The sequence below is a fragment of the Myxocyprinus asiaticus genome, chromosome 11 (assembly GCF_019703515.2).
Source record: "Myxocyprinus asiaticus isolate MX2 ecotype Aquarium Trade chromosome 11, UBuf_Myxa_2, whole genome shotgun sequence".
In the NCBI taxonomy this organism is placed as follows: domain Eukaryota; kingdom Metazoa; phylum Chordata; class Actinopteri; order Cypriniformes; family Catostomidae; genus Myxocyprinus; species Myxocyprinus asiaticus.
This window is the reverse complement of record NC_059354.1, coordinates 8,165,092-8,187,228: the sequence shown is the minus strand read 5'-3', so window position 1 is coordinate 8,187,228 and position 22,137 is coordinate 8,165,092. Positions and strand designations below refer to the sequence as shown.

Here is a 22,137-nt window from a genome sequence, read left to right as displayed (position 1 = left end):
CACAGAAACAGAAAGTACTGCACATTTATGATGCTCTTGGACACACATACACACTCAAGTATTATGATAATCATGCAGGTTTTCTTGCATTCTGTTTTTATCAGCCAGTGCAGGAAAACAAAATCATAATCACACTGACGTTCAGTAGAGCAGAGCACGACAAACATTCCCAGGTGTAATTTACAGAGATCATGAGTACCACACACACACACACAAATGTCAAGACTGTCTGACCTGTGACGAGCTCTCTGACTTCAGTGTCTACAGTCGTCCTGAGCAGACGGAGAAGAGCAGGAACTCCACCTGCATTCCTCACAGCGATCTTGTTGTCGTCTGTGGCTCTACCGTAAACAAGGTTCCTCAAAGCTCCACATGCATGACGCTGCACCTCAAGAACTTTATGATCCAACAAATCCACCAGATGTTTCATACCACCCAGACGACACACCTGAAAAACATGGGGGTGGGGGGATTTTTATTCTGTTTCGGTTTAGGGATTTTTATTTATTTTTTCCATATAAAGCATAATGAGCTTGAAATATTTTTGAACAAAACCGCATCGGAGAATACAATAAATGGGATGGATAGACAAACAAACATTTTTTTTTTCTTTTTGGAATCGAAGGTGCCGGAATGCTGTTCCGGACTGTACCGGCCCAATTTAAGCCCTGGCTACATCCACATATTATTTTGAGTCCCCCACGTACATTTTGTGGTATTAATGTTAATGATTAATCAATTAATTGAAGAGTTTTAGTCAGACCCCATCATAATAAAGAGACAGCACTTGTCCGAGTAACAAATTATTTATTTTTATCTTCTGACTGCCGCTGCATCTCCTTTTTAGTACTATAAGATATTAGTGCCACCTTTGACAAGATAGATTATGACATTCTCTTGGACAGGCTTGGGAATTACATTAGCATTTTTAGACAGGCATTGGCCTGTTTTAGATCCTACTTATCTGACTGTTACCACTTTGCTTGCATAACTGTGGAACTGTCAGATCAAACACCAGTATGGAGTTCCACAAGGCTCTGTATTAGGTCCTCTGATATTCTCCCTCTACATGCCCCTGGTCGTTTTGCAGGAGTAAGACCCAGTACCGGTTCTCAAGCTGTGACATATTTGTACACATCAGTGGCGGTACAGTGTACTGTTGCGTACTGACCCACTTTGAGCAGTGGTCTGCATATTTAAAGGAATAGTTCACCCAAAAATGAATATTTATATAAACACCATTTAAACAGTTCATGTGTGTTTTAAACTCTGCATCCCTCGCCAATTTTGACAAAATGTTGTGTTTACTATATCTGAGTTAGTATGTTATGGATTCAAAGCAATTTAACCTGAGACCCTTTAGGTAATGCTAGTTATTATTAGTTATTTCACTTGGTTGAATTCTCAGAGAGAGAGAAGTATGTTAGGAACTGTCTCAAAACATCTTGAGCTGCCCACCAAGACAAAATTTCTTGGACATAATAAGTTCAGCTCTGTTCATGTGGGGAGTCAGTGACTGTTTATGAAGTTGCTGTCCCAAATCCATCACTTCTGAGGCCTCATTTCAGTTAGGATGCTGTTTATGTAGACAACTGCCAAAAAGGGCTGTATACAGCAAGCAGCACACTAGGTCTTGAGATAAATCTGTACTGTTTGCATCCTGCCTCACAGGAAATGGTGTGTTCTTTACCTCTGTCTTGACGTGGTTGTCTCCGTAGCACAGGTGCTGTAGGTATGCGGCTGCGTTGGCCTGCACAGAAGGGAACTGATGCTGCAGCATGTGAATGACCTCTGCCAGCTCTGGATCACGCCATGCAAACTCTCTACAAACACACAAATCATCACAATCTGATGAACACATTCACCTGTAGCCACATTAATGTGTTTTCTTTCAGTTTAACCCTCCAGGAGCTGAACTGATCTCTCTAGTCTCTTGATATGATCTGCATGTTATAGGTATGTCAGAGATGTCCGCGCAACCCCCCCCCCCCCCAAAAAAAATAAATAAATAAATAAATAAAGATTACCTTACCAGACCTTTCATGATAAAGGTTTTTCATGAACAGACTATGGCTTACAACAGACTATGTGTTATAGTGATTTTACCACCGGTAAAGCGTGTTCTTAGACACAACATAAAGCGTAGTATCCAAAACCCCCTTAACGGTGGTAAAGTCACTGTAATGTACGGCCTTGAGTAGTTTATTGCTAGCAACAGCAATATGATAAAAGTCAATAAACAGTATTACTACTAAAGGGATAGTTCACCCAAAAAGAAAAATTATCTCATTATTTACTCACCCTCGTGCCATCCCAGATGTGTATAACTTTCTTCAGCAGAATACAAACAAAGATTTCTATAAGTTCTGATCACCATTCATCTGCATTGTATGGACCTACAGAGTTGAAATATTCTTCTAAAAATATTCTTCATTTGTGTTTTGCAGAAGAAGGAAAGTCATACACATCTGGGATGGCATCAGGGTGAGTAAATGATGAGAGAATTTCCATTTTTGGGTGAACTAATCCTTTAATAACTGGAATAAACAATTATTCCGACAGGTAATATAAGCGAAGGAATGCAAACCTTATTGTGAGGGAAGGCAAACTCTTGCAAGGAATGCAAATTATTGTGAGGGAATGCAAAACTTATTGCGTGGGAACACAAACTATTGTGCGGGAACGCAAACTATTGTGAAGGAACACAAACTGTTGTGAGGAAGCAAAAAATTTATTGCGAGGTAAGGCAAAATTTATTGCGAGGGAACAAACTGTTGCAAGGGAGTGCAAACTATTGTGACAGAAGGTAAACTGTTGTAATGGAATACAAATCTATTGTGCGGGAACGCCAAACTATTGCAGGGGAACGCAAAACTTACTGCAAGGGAACGCAAAACTTTTGCGAAGGAATGCAAAACTTTTTGTGAAGGAATGCAATCTATTGTGAGGGGAAAGCAAAACTACTGCAAGGTAATGCAAATCTATTGGAAGGGAACGCAAAACTACTGCAAGGGAATGCAAAACTATTGCACGGGAATGCAAAACTACTGCGAGGGAATGCAAAACTTTTGCACTGGAACGCAAAACTAATGGAAGGGAATGCAAAACACATTGACAGAGAATGCAAAACTTTTTGTGAAGGAATGCAAAACTTATTCAGAGGGAATGCAAACTATTTCAAAAAGTAAATTCCCTCCCTGTCCTCTAAGGGGCTCCATGGTTTACACAACTTGGAGGATTAACAAAGAATGTGCGATCACAGGTGTGTTTTTGTCAGTGTTTTGCAACAGCTTTAATTGTGGCTTATCCAATCAAAATTACAGTCTTTTGTACTGTAAATTTAAATATTTAACTCCTTCACTCCGCCAACAAACTCTTGTACTCTTGATACATTATTAGTTTAGTAAAAGGTAATTTGCTAAAGTTCAGTGTTATTCTGTTAGTTTACTGCAGTAATGCTGATGTGAGTGTCCTTCAGACAAACAGTCTGCTTTTTCATCAAAACCTGCTGGTCGCATTTTCTTTTACCTTGCATTGTTTTGTTCATAGTTTTCTAGTGAATGTAACACAACCTGTCCATGTTGGAATCTGTCTAATTCAGCAGGATAGCTTAAAAAAGTGACAAATATATTTGCACAAAAAAAGAACTACACATGACAGATGGGAAATGTTTTCTCTTCCTTATTAAAAGTTGACAAGCCTATTTATTTTGCCATCCTAACTATGTATGATTACATGGTTAGTTGCATTGTATTATTTGCAATTAACATTTTTTTTTCATGCATTCCATCAGAATAGACCTGCGACCCATTTTTGGGTCATGACCCCTAGTTGAGAACAACTTATTTAGACTTCCACAGTGTGTTTTTATAGTGCGAGTGTGTTTGAACAGGGGCCCCTCGACACACCTAGCTAAATCAACACACAAGAGTGTGAAGCGCTCTCACAGTGTTTGAGGTCAGGGAATATGAGATGTGTGATGGCGTGTTGCCCAGAGGGCTTCAGTGTAAATGCAAGAGCTATGCTAGTGTTGATCCAGCTGTATGTAAAAGCGCTGAGCTTTAGTAATCAGCATTAGTGCTGTCGTCTACCTCGGGTCCTTCTGAATGCTGTCTATGGAGGGCGAGCGGGTGGCGACATCATCCATGGCGATGGGCTGGCGTGTGTGACTGGGGTCAGAGGGCCGGTACGGGGCCGATCGGTATGGTTCTGTGTAGATGGTGTTCAGGGTGTAGTTGCTTCTTTGGTACATGATGTTACTGCGCTGACTGGAGCTCCGCTGTAGGTTACCCACACCTAAAACATCATAAACACAGCAGCACACGTCAAGAGAGGTGCTAACTTTTGCTACATCCGTCCTTCGGATGAGACGTTAAACCGAAGTCCTGACTCTCAGTGGTCATTAAAATTCCCAGAACAATTCTCGTAAAGAGTAGGGGTGTAACTCCAGTGTCCTGACCAAATCCCCCCATTGGCCCTTATCAAACATGGCCTCCTAATAATCCCCATCCATTAATTGGCTGTATCACTCCACTCTCAGAAAAGCGCATAATAAATTTAACGTTCATTCATTGATATCAGACACACTGAAGTTTTTCAGTTTTTTCAGACCTTTTCAAATTTTCAGATCGGACAGTTATTTCCTTTTAAAGCCGCATGTACGGCAAAGTTTAAAAACGTATTTAAGTGCAATGGCTGATTGACAGGTGAGTAGGCAGTGCTTCGCTGCTGTTTGAATGCATTTGAATAGATGAGCATTTACACTACAAGCCCAATGTGGTCACATGCCTTTTACTGCCACTTTCCACCACCTCTGAATGTGTTTATAATGGACGAATCTCAAAATGTTTTGTACCCCATTTTCACTGTCTGTAGTATTTTCCCATTTGAAACAGATCGGCCAAAACACATTCATAAACGCATCTTGAATATTTTATGTGCTAATTTGTGGCACTGTACACTTCCCCCATAGAATTCCAATGTAAGTTCATTACAACATGCCATACTTAAAGCTTAACTAGTATTGCCGAATAATCCTTTAAGATCAGACAGAAGGGGGTGAGAGAATGAGCTCTGGTCTTCACTGTACTGTTTAGCTTTTGGAAAATCTCATGACTGTGGCACAGCCCTGTCTCGTACAATCCTGAGTGAATAAGACATATAAAATATATATATATATATATATATATATATATATATATATATATATATATATTTTTTTTTTTTTTACAAATTATATTAAAAATTTAAGTGAAAAGTTGAATTGAAAGTAACAGGAATTAGATGATGTCTTAGTATTTTGTATGCCCCTCTTTTGCATCAATGATGACAAAATAAATAAATATAGAAATAGACCTAGAAATAAATATTTCTTATACATAATCCTAGATTTTCAGTGTGGATTCAGACTTTTGAAACCCAGTACATATGGGTGTTTATTCAACTCTGGGCAATTTCATGTCACAGGGATTGATTTTGATTTATACTATTTTCTATTTGTTATATGAAGGTCTCATTAAAACTGCTGTTACATTTTTCCAGGTCTTCATTATTTATTTTTGGTATTTTTCAAATGATATGTACTGTATATATTTTACTGTTTTAACCTCGTCCCAGAGCCAGATTTACAATATTAAACTACGAAAATCCATTATAAATATACAAATTATATTATTATATTAAAACTATGATCATCTAAACAAAGAGTGAAATAAACAAATAATTTCAATATTTATTCTGTGAAAATTATTTCTATCAACCTTTAAAAAATTATGACTGTCCCACAGTTGAGGCGCCATTTCCACCACACCAAACAATTTTATCCTTAATAAAGATTTTCCAAAAGTTAGCGTACTTGATAACCAAGTCGACAAAAGTGTCAGTGAAGAGCATGTTTGAGATGAAAAAGTGATGTTTGAATCAAAATATAAGTCATTTGCATGTGCATGCGGGCCAAACTGAAGGTCTAGTCTGAGTCTGAGACTGGATCATTTTCACAAGTTCATCGAGATCAGAGACGTTTGCTTGTGATTGTTGCTATAAAGACACTTAAACACTCTCACACTTCTCCTGGTACATGAGGTATCAATATTCTCATTTCACTTGAAAATGCCTCGTCAAAAGTTCAAAATAAACGTATGCTGAAAGGAACAGAAACTAACTGAAATTAAATCGTAAACGAGGGCTCGGGGATCAAACTGGTTTCTTTCTAAAGAGATAATGTTAGTGAAGTCTCTTGCTGTTTCATCTGTGTGAATATGCCACACTACATTAGTTATTACCAAACTCACCGGCCTGAAAGACAGAGTCTGGCCACTTGAAATAATTGAGACGTTGACACTGAAACTGAATTCCAGTAAAAATACAAAACATTTAATTACAGATTTTATTTGTTTGTGTGGGTGCTTACCAAATGACGACCTGTAGAGGGTGCTGTGTGGGTTGTGGTTGAGGTCTGCCACTGCGTGGCTGGGGCTGCGGTACAGGGGCCCCTGGAATGTGCAGCCCTCATAGATGGGTCCAATGTGACGGTCAGGGGAGATGGCTGATCTCAGATCAGCGCCCATATGACTATGCTGACTGGCGTAAGATGCTCGCATACCTGATGATGACACAACACAAACACACAGTTACTCATGTACTCTGGTGTGTGATTCACAGTCCATCTCAGATTCATCTAAACACTCAACCGCAGAACACTACAATAACCACACGACACACTTATTAAAGTCATGCATATCAAATAGGGATAGGAATCGTATGAAATTGAACCATTCCGGTTCAAACGGCTCTTAATGATTCCGGTTCCATTAACAATTATTTTTGGCATTATTTTGGCATCATGGCATTGATGTCCAACCTAGACCATAGGTGCCATATTTGATTGTCACTACTTATGACTAAATGGATTAATTGAAATGGTTTGAACTCATTCATGGAGATTAATCAAACATAACATAAGTGAAGTTTAAATGAGAGGCTGTATAAAACATCTCTGTGGTAACACTCTCAAAATCATTGTGATTATATAGTGAGTAGTTGAGATATAATAACATATTCTGTCAGAGTGAACCACAGCTAGTGGCCAATAAAACATCCCCAACCGCGGGCTACACCTTCATGTACTATTCCAGAGCTCTGTTCAGTGCGCTCCTGGCAGCCGTTATGCTAGGCGGAGCTCTACTGGCACAGACGCTCAGTAAATCCATGCAAACTCTTAATTGGATGCAGCTGACAGCATTTTGGGGCCAAAAACAGACTGTGACCTGTCAGCATGAGTATGAAGATCTGTGTGCTCAACACACAGAGCTCTACAGAAACCACAAAAAACAGACGGCACGGGACATGAATGCACAAGAGGGTCTGGAGCTACCCATTATTCTGTACAGACAAAAGAATGACAACCCTTCTGAAAGCCATTACAAAACCAATTTCATCTCCAGCCTTCAGTTTCTACTGAACGAAAAGGCTACTCAAGCAGTAGGGATTCAGGTAGGGATGGGTCACGATGGTCAACTAGTCATCCAACAACCAACTAGTGGTGGTGCTTCAATTAGTGTGCTGTGCTTTTGAGGTGAGACAGTTTGTATGGTAAAAAGCTTCTTGGGAATATTCTCTAAATTCATCTTCTTTAAAGCAGCACCGCTACAGCCATCAACATTCAAATGGACATCTTTGGATGTTGCGTCATGTTTTTGAGCATCCCGCCATCAGCACTGTGTTTTAAGGGTGGTGTGAAATTTTAAAAGCACGTCTCGAGATCCCTGCATTCTACTCTGCTGTGACAAGAACATGTGTTAGAAATAATAAGGCCATGTCTATACTAATCCTTTAAAGTTTAAAAACTCTGTTTTCAGTTTCTGAATGTCATCGTTTTCCAAAGTATGCGGTTATGGAGTGGATTTTTGTAAGTCTTCACTTTTGGTAGTGGAAAACAACATTCTAGTGTGGATGAGAGCTGAAAGCATAGAAAAATGCATGCATTTTTAAATGGCCTTAGACATGCGCTTTTAACCCAAAACCGGCCAAATTATACAGGACTAAAGGCACACATACATTTGCACAGCAAAATTCCGCAGGCGAAGCTGCCGTTGGCGGATGTTGAGTGCGTGTGAAATCAGCAAAAAAATAAATGCCCAGCAGCCTCTTTTTAATGCTGAACTTTACACTCTGGGGGAGAAAAGTTAAAAAGAAACTCACTGCTAAAATATCACCATTGTCCATTGTGGATATTCAGTGTAGCTGTTTATGAAGCACCGCCCACACACATAGGTCACTGCCAAACCAAGCAACTTCCTGTTGGTCAACGTGGCAAAAGTCTGCCCGCAGAATATCACGCCTTTATGACACACCCACATTAATTCGCTTTCCTTTGAAAACGCATTGATTTCGCTACATTTACGCCTTTCATCCACACTAGAACAGCATTTTCTTCCACTGAAAATGGAGCATTTAGAAAACGCTCTCCATTACCACATACTTTGAAAAACAATGATGTTAGGAAACTGAAATCAAATGAAAACAGATTAGTGTGGATGATTTGTTGAATCACTGTTCAGGCAACCCACTGACAAGTTGATTTTGAATGTAGTTTTATGTCATTTTGCACATCCCTAGATAAAGCTCAGTAAAAGATTGGAAAACAATGTCGTTTCTGCTAAATGACGACTGTTTCTATGGTGAAATCATCATCAACAACAGAATTATTCAGAGAACAGTCATTGCAACTGCCATGAAACAACCTTTCTTAGTAGCTTAGCTATTTGACATGGGACAGATGCTCAGGTGAAACATGTTTGCGGATGCTGAACAACAATGATTACATGAGGCAACAAACCACAGGAATAAAGATTTCACAAGTGCCCCTAAATAATCCTGTCATGTTAAAGAAAAGCAATGTGTAACAGCACCATTATGGTATAAGCCAGCATGTCAGGAGTATGTTGTGAGTGGGTTTGTGACATCATGCCCAGTTCACATTAAGATTCATTGACATGTTTTAACATTAATAACTGTCACATATGTGAGTTGTAGGTGAAGTGAGATCAGATGAGAGTGGGTTTGAATCCTCCTGCAGAGGTCAGATGTTCTAAAATATGACATGATCCTCACATGAGCACAAACACACAAATTTAAACTCATGCAAACTGTTTTCACCTGGTTGGTCATTGACTATTCTCTCCGCTGACATCCGTAAGCAACAGAGAACATAAACATAAACAATTGAAACAACATGAGCATTATTAGTGCTCTTGAATAAGCTGCTGAAATCAACTTAAAACTGCATTTTTATTTGCTTGCACTTAATGTATTTGAACATGGCTGTAATCCTCCTCTCTCATCTTACTGTCATCAGCTCCAGCACACAGGAGAACTGAACAAATGATGTGACCTACAGCGAAAACAATGTGAGAGATGCAGTTTCAAACAGACAGCCTTCTGGGATCTGCAAATGTACTCTTTGTACTGTCTGGGATGAAGCAAATATGAGATGAGTTTGTTGTGTTTCTTGTGTACTGTAAAGAGCAAACATCATTCTCTCTGAATATAACCACCACATCAACATCTCAAGACCTCATATACTGATGCACTGCCAACCATTTTTAAAGACAGTATGTGAACTGTGTGGAGTTTGCAAAAATTATAACTTCAAAGAGTAGTTAGTGCCCAGCATTTTTGTCAAATGACTTCACTATACTGTATGTTTAATTCAGCAAGCAGCATCTCAGAAATACTTGGGTGGTTGATGCATAATGTGTCGGTGGACTTCGAAAAAGAAAAAAAAAAACAACATTAAGATTTTAGATTAAAATGTACATGAATATACATAGGAGACTGTACACTACCGGTCAAAAGTTTTGAAACACTTACTCATTCTTTATTATAATTTTTTTGATAAAGTCATCAAAACTATGGAATAACATAAATGGAACTATGGGAATTATTTTGTGACTAAACAAAATCCAAAATAAATCAAAACTGTGTTATATTTTAGCATCTTCAAAGTAGTCACCCTTTGTCTAGAATTTCCAGACATGTACTCTTGACATTTTCTCAACCAACTTCTTGAGGTATCACCCTGGGATGCTTTTTAAACAGTATTGAAGGAGTTCCCATCTATATGCTGGGCACTTATTGGCAGCTTTTCTTTATTATTTGGTCCAAGTCATCAATTTCAAAAACTTATTTTTTTTTAATTAAATTTTAGTTTTATAATGAAATAAATTAATATGGTGGCACAATTATATTTTTGTCTACAAAACTAATTTAAAACATTTATGCATACGCCTTCAGATCAAAACATTTTTAAGATCATGAGAAACATTTCAGTCAAGTGTTTCAAAACTTTTGACCGGTAGTGTATATCTCAGGTCTTGTAACTGGTCACCATTTCTTTTAAAATTTTCCACCATTTTAATCACCTTTTTGCCTTCATCTTGTTTTAAATAGTCCTGTGGTGTGACAAATTAATTTTTAAAAGTACACATTAATGATGAAGTCTTTTAATTAATAAGAGCTCATAAATCCATACATTTTGTTTTTCTCCTCTTTTCTCCCCAATTTGGAATGCCCAATTCCCAATGTGCTCTAAGTCCTCATGGTGGCATAGTGACTTGCCTCAATCTGGGTGGCAGAGGACGAATCTCAGTTGCCTCCGCGTCTGAGACAGTCAATCCGCACATGTTCACACATGGCTTGTTGAGCGTGTTACCGCGGAGACCTAGCGCGTGTGGAGGCTTCACGCTATTCTCCGCGGCATCCATGCACAACTCACCACGCGGCCCACCGAGAGCGAGAACCACATTATTTCCAACCGCGAGGAGGTCAACCCATTGTGACTCTACCCACCCTAGCAACCGGGCCAATTGGTTGCTTAGGAAGCCTGGCTGGAGTCACACAGCACGCCCTGGATTCGAACTTGCGCCTCCAGGTGTGGTAATCAGCGTCTTTGCTTGCTGAGCTACCCAGGCCCCCAATGCATAATAATTCTAAAAGAATTAGCAAAATTTTAAAATAGCTCTAGATGTAATATAGCATGTCACACTGCAGGACTTTCGTTCTCATTACTGTAATGCAAAACAATCTCATCCTCATTACCGTAATGCATAAAAATCTACTGTAATTAAAAATTGTTTTAGATGGCATACAGCATGTCACAATGCAGGACTCTCATTTTCATTACCGTATTGCAATGAAATTATATTCTCATTACTGTAATGCACAAAAAAAAAAAATCTACAGTAAAATACTGTAATCTAGTTTTAGATGGAATATAGCATGTCAAACTGCATGAGACTTTCATTCACAGTACCATAATGCAAAGAAATCATATACTCATTACAGCAATGCGTCGAAATGTACTGTAATACAAAATTGTTTTAGATGGAGTATAACATGCCATACCGAAAGACTCTCATTCTCATTACCGTAATGCAAATAAATATACTGAAGTAATAATAGTTTTGGATGGAATATAGCATGTCACTTACAGGGATCTCATTCTTATTATCGTATTGCATAAAATCTACTATATAAAAATAATATTAAATTGTTTTAGATGGGAGTCTAGCTTGTCATACCGCAGGACTCTCATTCCCATTACTGTTATGGACAGAAATCTACTGTTATTTAAAATAGTTATAGATGGAGTTTTGCGTATCATACTGCAGGACTCTCATTATCATTACCATAATGCAAAGAAATGTCATTCTCATTAATGTAATGCACTGAAATCTACTGTAATATAAAATAGTTTTAGATGGAGTTTAGCATGTCAAACAGCAGGTCTCTCATTCTTATTACTGTAACGCAAAGGAAATATAATTCTCAGTAAATGCACAGAAATCTACTGAAATGTACAATTATTTTAGTTGTAAATGTAGTAGGTCATTTAGGTGTTCCATGCAAACAGACAATTGAACACAGTACATACTAAATTCTAATACTACTTTTTTTTTTTTTTTTAAATATGTAGTATGCCATTCTGAACATATTGTGACACATGACATCAGTGTGGTAGTCATACTTCAGAAAGAGAGAGAGAGTAATACCCTGTAAACACACACACACACATCACTCTTACTCAGTCACATTACTGACCTGCGAGGTTTTCTGGACGCGGGGCGATCCGCTCATAGATCTCATAGGTGTGGGTGCTGTACGGATCAGAGGCGTCATGCACAAACGCTCTCGGCATCGTGGACCCATAATGCTGCGGCACTGCTGCCATCCCTGGCCGGGCCGGAGACCCTGACCCGATCTGCCCTTCTCCACCTGAACCCACACCCACTGAGTAGGGTGAGGTGGTGCGGCTGGCACTGCAAGAGCGGGAGTTTGTAGAGCCCATCCTGCGCAGGGCGGCAGGGGAGTTTTTCTGGGTGGTGTAGGGTGAGCTGGCCTGTGGGACTCCAGGTAGGGTGGTGCTTGTGAAAATGGAGGGCAGCGGTCTGGGTTCGGTCATGATGGGTGACCCGTAAGAGCTTCCCACTGTGCGCAGGGAACCTCGAGATGGAGAGATGCTGCTGCCATAAGGAGACTGAGTGCGAGTGGGCATCGAACCGACCCGGCGCATAGCCCGACCTGGAATAGCCCCGCCCATATCTCCTGACGCCTGAAAGAGGATGAAAAAAAAAATCTTGAATCTCAAGCTTTTCACATTAGATGAATAATGATGAGCTCCACAGAGGTTCAATTAAAACAGATGTGTTAACGTAAACCCTCGAGATATGTGTCATTTCATCAATCTCATCAGATTAATTAGTCTAGAAAAATCACATCCTCTCAGTATAAAAGGGTAAATCACAGAAAAACTGTCAAGAACATGCGCAGGTTATTTTTTTTATCCAAAAAATCTAAAGAAAGAAATTATATTTTGATTAAAGAAACTGAAGTCTATTTTAGGACCATTTAGATTTTTTTTTTCCATTGCAACATTATTTTCATGACAATTATGCTAAGATAATTCTCTCCACCATTATCATTACTGTAATGCAAAATATCTTATTCTCATTAACTTAATGCAAAAACAATCTCATTCTCATAACCGCAACACAAATAAATCTCATTCCCATTACAGTAATGCAAAAAATCTCATTCTATTACCTTAATGCAAAAAAAATAAATCTCATTCTCATTACCGTAATGTAAAACAAATCTCATTCTCTTTACTATTTTGCAAAAAAATAAAAAATCTCAATGATTACCGGAATTAAATTAATGCAAAAAAAAACAATCGCATTCTCATTACCATAATAAAAAATTCTCATTACCATTATATAAATAATATTTCATTCTCATTATCATACTGCAAAAAACAAAAAAAAGAAATAAATATCTCAATGATTACCGGAATGTAAAAAATCTCATTCTCCTTACCGGAATGCAATATATATATATATATATATATATATATATATATAATTCTTAATGCAAAAAACAAAAAAACAAATCTCATTCTCATTACCATTATGTAAATGATATCTCATTCTCATTATCATACTGCAAAAAATAGGACTGTAAAAAATCTAATTTTCAATACTATAATGCAAAAATGTCTCATTCTCATTACTGTAATGCGGAAAAAAAAAAAAAAATCTCAATGATTACCAGAATATAAAAAATCTCATATCACTATCGTAATGCAAAAAAAAATATATAATTCTAATTACCTTTATGCAAAAAAAAAATAAACCTCATTCTCATTATCATAATAAAAAATTACCATTACCATTATGTAAATAATATCTCATTCTCATTATCATACTGCAAAAAATTAAATAAAAAATAAATCTCAATGATTACCGGAATGTAAAAATCTCATTCTCAATACTATACAGCAAAAATATCTCATTCTCATTACTGTAATGTGAAAAAAAAAATAAAAAAATAAAAAAATCTCAACGATTATCAGAATGTAAAAAATCTCATTCTCAATATCGTAATGCAAAAAAATGTAAAATAAAATAAATCTCAATGATTACCAGAATGTAAAAAATCTCATTACCATAATGCAAAAAATATATAATTCTAATTACCTTAATGCAAAAAAATTAATATTCTCATTCCCGTAATAAAAAAATCTCATTACCATTATGTAAATAATATCTCATTCTCATTATTATACTGCAAAATAAATATCTCAATGATTACTGGAATGTAAAAAATCTCATTTTCATTACTGTTATGTAAAAAAAAAAAAAAAAAAAAAAAATCTCACTGATTACACGAATGTAAAAAATCTCATTCTCATTGCCATAATGCAAAAAATTTACAAAATATCTCAATGATTACCGGAATGTAAAAAATCTCATTCTCATTACTGTTATGCAAAAAATAAAATAAAGCTCAATGATTACCATAATATCAAAAAATCTCATTCTCATTACCGTAATGCATAAAAAATCTCATTCTCACAACCGTAATGCATAGTAATCAACTGTAATAATGATATTTCAATTGTAAAGTATTTATATAACATGGTAATATTTGTTGTACTCCACTTAATTTATGCTGATTTTATTAAATAATAAAAAACATACTACAGTATTTTTACATAAAAGTAATAAAAAATACTGATTTACAGTAATGAGAATTTAATGTTCAAAAGTAAATGTCCAGATGCATTACAGTAAAGAGAATTTGTAAATGTGCTTAACTGTCATGTAAATGTCACAATACAAAAAAAAAAAAAAAAAAAAAAAAAAAAACACATTAATGGTCCTAAAAATGGGCAATTCTTTTCTGCAATTATATAATATCTTATTTTTTTGTATATATGTTTTTTAGGGGTGAAATGTGACCTGGACATGTGAGATTCACATAGAGTATAGAGTGATGTAAGATGCACCTGTCGCTCAGGTGGTTTGATGGAGATGGTACTATACCTGTCCTGCAGCCTGGCCCTCGGCTCTGGAGTTCCTCTGCAGTGCAGAGTTTCCTCCTGAACCCGGGAACGAGTGCTGCGGTCGCAACTCACACTTGCCCTGCGTCTGACTGCTGTAGTAGCTGCCAGCATCTTGATAACCACTGTCAGAGTAAGAGTTCATCTGCGTAGAGCTGCGAGAGTTACCTATAGACCCTGACAGACAGAGAGATTGTTTTTAAGGCAAAATAGAGATTAAGACTCAAATCCTTTACAAGGGAAAATAATGACACACTTATGATTTCCTTATCCAGAATGTGTGCACTTTTCACATTTTCTGCACTCATTGTGAAAACATTTTGAACTCTGCAGAATGTTTTTAAATATGGTAAAATGTGTTAAACAATATGTTATACATGTTTGATAAAGCTTTATAGCATTTTCTACAAAAATCTCATTGCACCTTGAACACACGTGAATGTACACAATCATGAATTAAGTTATTAATTTTATATATATATATATATATATATATATAAACATAATATTTTAATATTACATAAAATAAAATTTACTGCTTGTTTGTTTAAAGAAATAAAAGTTTATTTCAAAGAGAACATGCCAACATTATTATTATTATTTTTTCAAGAATTTAAGTTTTTAATAACACTTTTTTTTACTATCTCCGGACGGTTACACTTTTTAATTCAAACCCAGAAAAAGATCAAATCAAAATGACTGAACTCTTTGAAATTGAAAACATTTTCATCACAGTAGAGGTGTTTTCAAGTAATTGTTTAGTGTGAATTGCATTTTTTATGTATTTTAATTAACTTAACAGATCGGGACAAAAATCTGGATGAGAGTTGTGTTACTGACCCATATTTATGCAAGCATAATAATATTAGCCAAAATATTCAGTAAACACATAAGGGTTTGGAGATAATCAGAAAATTGGGTACGAATTCTGATGAGATTTATGTAGGGTTCTGAGGACATAAATTCTGTGTGGGTCTTGTTGAAATAAAGGACTACTGTAGTGCAGTGCAATGTCCCATAGACAGACCCTCACTCTTGTCTGGTGAATATAGGGACAGCTGCTCTCCCTCACTCCTCACACAAAACACTGGAGAATGACAGCTGTCCGTCACACGGCACTTCACATCGCCGCACAGTGACGCTTCTACACAAAAACACATACACAGCCAAGATGCCTTCAGTCAACTGAGGAATCAAAACATAAAATATGTGTTTACTTACCGTAACTATAGTTTGGGGACAAAGTATGACAAAACCTCTCTTTGGGGTTGTCCTCATTTGGATAATTGATTCACATATATATATAATGTTTTTTAACTCTTAAGGTTTTCTTTTAGGGGTGAGGTTTGGGTTAGTCTACAGTCATTATATTGAGCTTCATATAACAATATCTGTCTGTGTTATGTCCAAATCTATTAGTCTGTGATCCCCCTCAAACTGTATGATTGTGACTGCTCCACAACATGATGAATAACACATGAGGAGATTATGAAGTATTGATTTGATGTCACGTGAAGATATAACAATGATAAATCACGCTCACGGGTCATCTGAATGTGGTTAAGGATTTTATTGGCTGTATATTTATTGGCTGCATCAATCTATCACATAACAGATTTCAATCAGTCATTATCGGCCACTATCACTTTCTGAGTCTCAAAACCCAAAGTAAAGTGTGTGTTCAACAGGTCTGGTTTCAGTTAATCTAACAGTGGGACAGCTGAAGAATCTTAATTTGAACCTGAAGAATTCTGAAATGTCACATAACGAAATGCCAAGAGTTGTAATGAGCAAATAATTAACATCTCATCTCGGATACTTCTCGTTTTTGTTTGTTTCATTTACAAATCTATTGTCTTGCAGAAAAGAAATCCATTTACATCCATCCATCCATCATTACACTGACGTTCTGCACATGCTAATTTCAGTTTTTAATTAATTTGTGTTTCTTGCATTTGTTTGGGTGGCTGTTATATAAACGGCATTAAACTGTGCGCACTGCACAGCGCTGCTGACAAGATCCAAAACAGATTAATGAGGAAATCGAGTCATTTGTTCCTGTCAGTCAGTTAAATCTGTGGTGTAATGCATTTGGAGATTAAAAAATCTATTAGCATTTGTTTGCAGTTGCAACTTCAGCCTTAAGCCTTGATTGGCATCATTCCACTTTTAACTATTCCCAACCACTGTATTTAATTTCATTTTAGCACATTACTCCCAAAAACTTATTGCAGGATAATTATAATTTTGCAGATGAAACTGTAATTTTCTTGTTTCATACTATATGGAAGCAAACTCCTAAAACACTTTGTACACCTTTTTGCACACTTTGTAAACCCTTTAATCTGCATAAAATCTCCAACTGTTCACGAACTGATAAAATATGTATCGTAAATGTATTGCAAGTCACTTTGAATAAAAGTCTGCCAGATGCATAAATGTAAAGTAAACTGCAATTAATTCAATCATACCTGCAGATCTCCAGGGAAGAGACTTCTCAGAGGAGCTAAAACAGAACACATAGATGAGTGTTAGCTTTCTTTTGGTACTTTCAACCTTTTGTTACATACATTACAGCTCCTATAATAAGGAAATAAGACCTTCTGTGGAGAAACATAGAAACACACACAAATACTGATGTAGACATACACACACACACACAAACATTTTGGTGGCATGAAATATAACTAGTAGGGGAAGGAATCACAAGAAAACTGGCGATACGATATTCTATCGATATCTAGGTAACGATATGATATCATTTGGATTATTTTTGGTGTACTACGATTCAAAACTGCGATATATTGCGATATGTATCATATTTTACTTCTTAATTTTTATTCATAGGACTTCAGAAAACTGTTGCCAAATTACCAAATACATTATTAAATATGTATAAAAGTGCCTCAAATAATTTGAACGAAAACCTTTTTCTTTTTTTTCTTTTTTGTGAAGATAAACAATACTGACCCTCAAATAAGTTTGTTCACATTTTTGTTTTTCACGACTGGATTCTTTAAAGGATCTTTTTTGCATTCATTTTATTTGTGATAGGATGTAACTAATCTGTAATATATTATTATTGTTAATAATAATAGAATTATATTACACTTTAAAACACTCTGGCTTTTATTTTTGCATCACTGAAGGAAGAACTTGGAGTTCAGTCTATAGGCTAGTTCACAGTAGTTTTAATATGCTTCTCAATAGCGTGCTGTGTGTGTTTGTATTTGTGCGTGTGAACAACACAGCATCACTCATTCCCTGAAATGCACTGAGCATGCAGACTGTATTTTTCCCTATAAATGCATCCTTTTGTGATTCACAAAACTATTATATGGCTTCAAGAGACTTTGAATATAATACACGAGTCACATGGACTACTGCAATGGCGCTTTTATGCTTCTTTAATGTCATATTGGAGCTTGACTGTAATGACCATGACACACAATAACACACAACTGGAAAATGTGCTAATGACCAAAAGAGCGATCACTTCACTTCTTGTAATGTGGACCTTAATGTGCAACATAAACAACGTTTTTTTCCAGATCTTTGACTAAACAAAATGTTGCCAAACTCTGGATTTGAAAGAGGCAGGCGGATTTTTAATATTCTTCGACACGCTCATGTTGTCAACAAATTTTTTATGCTGTGGGTGACGTCAAAGGAGTTCTGTTCTGTCTCAGCGGTAAAGCATAATAACTGCGGTATCTAAGGGACTGTTGTAGAAATTGAAAAATGTAAATAATATAGCTTTTTGGCACATGAATATCAACATATAAATCAACCCCCCCCAACCTCTAATAACTAGTGCATCGGTTTTAATTTAAGCCATCTTTATTACTGAACGTGCCATAACTCACATTTTCTCCCTGTCCGTGTGCTGTATGTGTATGTGTGTGTGTGTATGTGTGTGTGTGTGTGTGTGTGTGTGTGCAAGGCCCCTTTTAATGCAAAAATAACACGTAAAAATAACTCATTATGGATAGAAATAATATAATAATTATAATATACTGATTACTTGTAGCTTTAAATGCACATTTTTGGCCATGTGGCGGTATTTTGCATAACTACGATACTCAAAAATTTCCACCGGGTAACACATTTCTACTTATATATTGATTTTCATCAGAGACCCAAGCATTGAAATATACTATATATAAAAAAAAATTAAAAACTCTTATAAGTGTTTTAAGGAAGCAGCTGGTATTTTATTTTGTTTTGGGTACATTTGGGAAAACGTTGCAAAACTGCAACGCTGGGCATTTAAGTTTGCTTAATTTAACCATTGTTTTTTTTATTAGATAGTAAATGGAAGTTCAGAATTCACTACTCAGTTCAATACAGAAAAATATATGAATGGTAATTTATTAAAAGTAGTAAGGGTAAATTCATGAAAAGTGAAAACTAATAAGGGACTATTGTTATGGTTGATATATTTGCTGGTATATTCAAAACAATAAAAATACCCCTCTCTATGTAATGCAGTATATTTAATATGCTACCATAAATACCATAAAACTTGAACAATTGCTAAATTTGTTCCAAAATTGTTGGCAATTGTGTCAACTAGCCGTGACCTTTTTGTGTGATTTCAGCAAGCTTTAATATGTTGTTGTGAAACCAAAACTGTTGGTCCCATATTTAAAGAATATTAAATATTATTTATATGCTTTAAACAAATGTTAAAAAATTTCCCTAGGCGTCTCTAGGGGATAACTGGAATATTGCCCACCCCTTTCTCCAAATGTCATTGAAAATTGACTTGCGGTTGCTTTTTCCTTACAAGTTATTTACGAATGCCCCTTTAAGATGCAGATGAGTTATCTGGCTCTGTTTAATTGCTAATTTTGCTCTAGCACAGAAGGTAATACAAATGACGTCATCAGTATATAACGGCAAAATTAGTGGTGACAAACATACCATACCAAGAGTTGTGAGACTGCTCAAGACATATTAACAAATGAGCAGTAACACTACAGCAGTAGAGCTTCAGGATTTACAGTCTCAGATCAGAATGTGAATGGGGCTCAATGGGTCATTCAAAGAGGTGCCGGTCAGACTGGATCATTGCAGAGGTGTGAACGACCCCAAACCTGCTCAAGCACAGGCTTCCAGGTCAAAGGCAACAATAGCCCCCACAGGGGCAGTTAGTTCTGTGCTTGCCCCAGTGGAGTGGGTTGAAGTGTGAGCTTTCAGATGCACTAATTTCTTTATTTATACGCAAACACACACACACCCACACACACACACACACACACACACACGCGGATCATTACGGCAGTGTCATTCACACTAAACCCCCACACTCAGCTCAAGAGTGTGTTAGGTGTAGGGCTGGTCAATATATTCAATATTCACTATAAATTCAATGATTTTGCTGCCTATATAAAAGTTTATTTTCCAATTTTTAATAGACCATTAAGTTTCCTACAGAGCATATCATTAAACTTAGACTTACAAAGTTATCATAATTTTCACACCGGTGCGATGTTCACGTTCAAACCAACTAACTTTTATTACTAATTTTACCGCTGTATGGACGCTAAGTGGTACTATGGAGTAAATGTCATTAAGCAATAGCCTACACAACAACGCAAATCAAATCAAATCACTTTTATACAATAACGCAAGGCAGCTTGATTTCAAACTTTGAATTTATTTTTATTTAACTAAAAACTCAAATGAAACTGGAAAAAATGAAGTGCAAATAAAATGTGTGTTGTTCAACTTTTCGAAAGTTGGCTTTACAACATTGTCAACATCTCTCTGGTAAAGAACCTACTTCATCTGTGCATTCTCTCCATCACGGGATACTGGTCGGGTATTTTGTTGTCTGGGCAAATACATCAGTTATTGTGGGTTGTTACGGGTTTAATGTTGGTGTTTTATTACCTTTCATCCCAGGACCCAGTTATCTGCTTCGGAAGGGTAATGACTTTAAATGTGTGTGAATAAATTAATTTTGTTCCCTCCTAGGGCTGGATGATATCAAGAAATATGTTCACGATATTTTTATATATATATATAAAAAAAGTATATCACAATATCCAATTACATCGTCAACCCCCTGGCTGAGGGATCGGTGAACATTCTTGCTTTAGTGATTTTGCATTGAAAATGACATTACTTTATTTAAAAAACAAAAAACTTAAACCAAATACATTTCTAAATTCAATTTGCACTTCAAACGAAAAGAAAAAGCAATTCATATAACAAAGTGGTAAAAAAAATCATAACCACCTTTCTATTTACCGTCACACAAGTATCCGTCTATGACAACAGGCGGAAAATCAATAATAAAAATTAAGATCTAAAAACAATTATAAAACACAGATTTATAGGCTGCAGAGTTGCGTTCACAATGAACTGCTCTGTGGAAATAAAGCAAACTGACCTCAAAACACCTCCTGAACTGAGATGGTCTGAGGACATTTACAGCATTCTCATAGACGATACTATTCTTACTAAAAATTTTCAGAAGACTGAAACAAAGAAAGAGTGAGTACCCTATACATATACGTGTGTTCCACGAGACTGCACGCCTCCAAACAAACAGTGTGTCAGACATGCGCATAGACGACTTTTCTGTCATCTGTCATATTATAAAGTGTTTCTTCAAGCGTGTATCTGTGTGTCTAACAGCATTTCTTGTTTCATTCCAAATCGGAGATGTCTTACCCTTCATGCACATTATATTTGCTACCTGCAATTAAACGTCTTCTGTCAGTGCGCGTATTTTGCTGCCTGTGTAATTTGATATGTTGGTAAAGAACATCTGTCTTTCAGTGCGTTATTTAGGTTCATTTATCATGGGTTGCAAACTCTCCATTAGGCAACTATTCTTTATTTAAGGCTATTATATTTGTTAGGCTATTGTATTGATATTGGAATTCCATTCATAAAGTTTCCACCGGTATAAAATTTCACACCGGTGTTTTCCCTTGTACAGAGTAAAACCTGTAACACCGTACACCGTGGCAACCCTAATTTAACTAGTTAGTGTCACTGACTATTTGATTGACTTGCTATTTGTGCGTTAAAACAGAGATGCTTTCATTTAAACTCCATAAGCAAAAACAACATTGGAGTTGGTAAGATCAATTCATTTGTTTAAATGAGTTCAAACTGTCCGTTTCAAAGAATCGATTAAAAACTGATTCAACAATAAGCGTGTTTATATGCACAACAATACGCTAATAACTGCCAAAAATCAGTTTACTTGAAATTTGAAA

General features: G+C 36.3%; 1 protein-coding gene across 5 annotated transcripts in view; it reads right to left on the bottom strand.

The window, feature by feature from the left end:
• Window positions 1-22,137, bottom strand: part of LOC127447747 (plakophilin-4-like) — a 118,552-nt gene that overhangs the window by 23,922 nt on the left and 72,493 nt on the right. For 3 of the 5 annotated variants that reach the window (XM_051709784.1, XM_051709781.1, XM_051709786.1), the window contains 9 exons: window positions 17,371-17,405; window positions 15,927-16,043; window positions 14,883-15,076; window positions 12,100-12,610; window positions 9,157-9,183; window positions 6,410-6,601; window positions 4,092-4,296; window positions 1,691-1,823; window positions 235-448 (listed from right to left, as the gene is read on the bottom strand). In XM_051709784.1, the coding sequence (XP_051565744.1) occupies window positions 235-448; window positions 1,691-1,823; window positions 4,092-4,296; window positions 6,410-6,601; window positions 9,157-9,183; window positions 12,100-12,610; window positions 14,883-15,076; window positions 15,927-16,043; window positions 17,371-17,405 (1,628 nt within the window). The remainder of the gene's footprint in view (window positions 1-234; window positions 449-1,690; window positions 1,824-4,091; window positions 4,297-6,409; window positions 6,602-9,156; window positions 9,184-12,099; window positions 12,611-14,882; window positions 15,077-15,926; window positions 16,044-17,370; window positions 17,406-22,137) is intronic. The other 2 variants (XM_051709782.1, XM_051709783.1) reach the window with 1 other exon arrangement.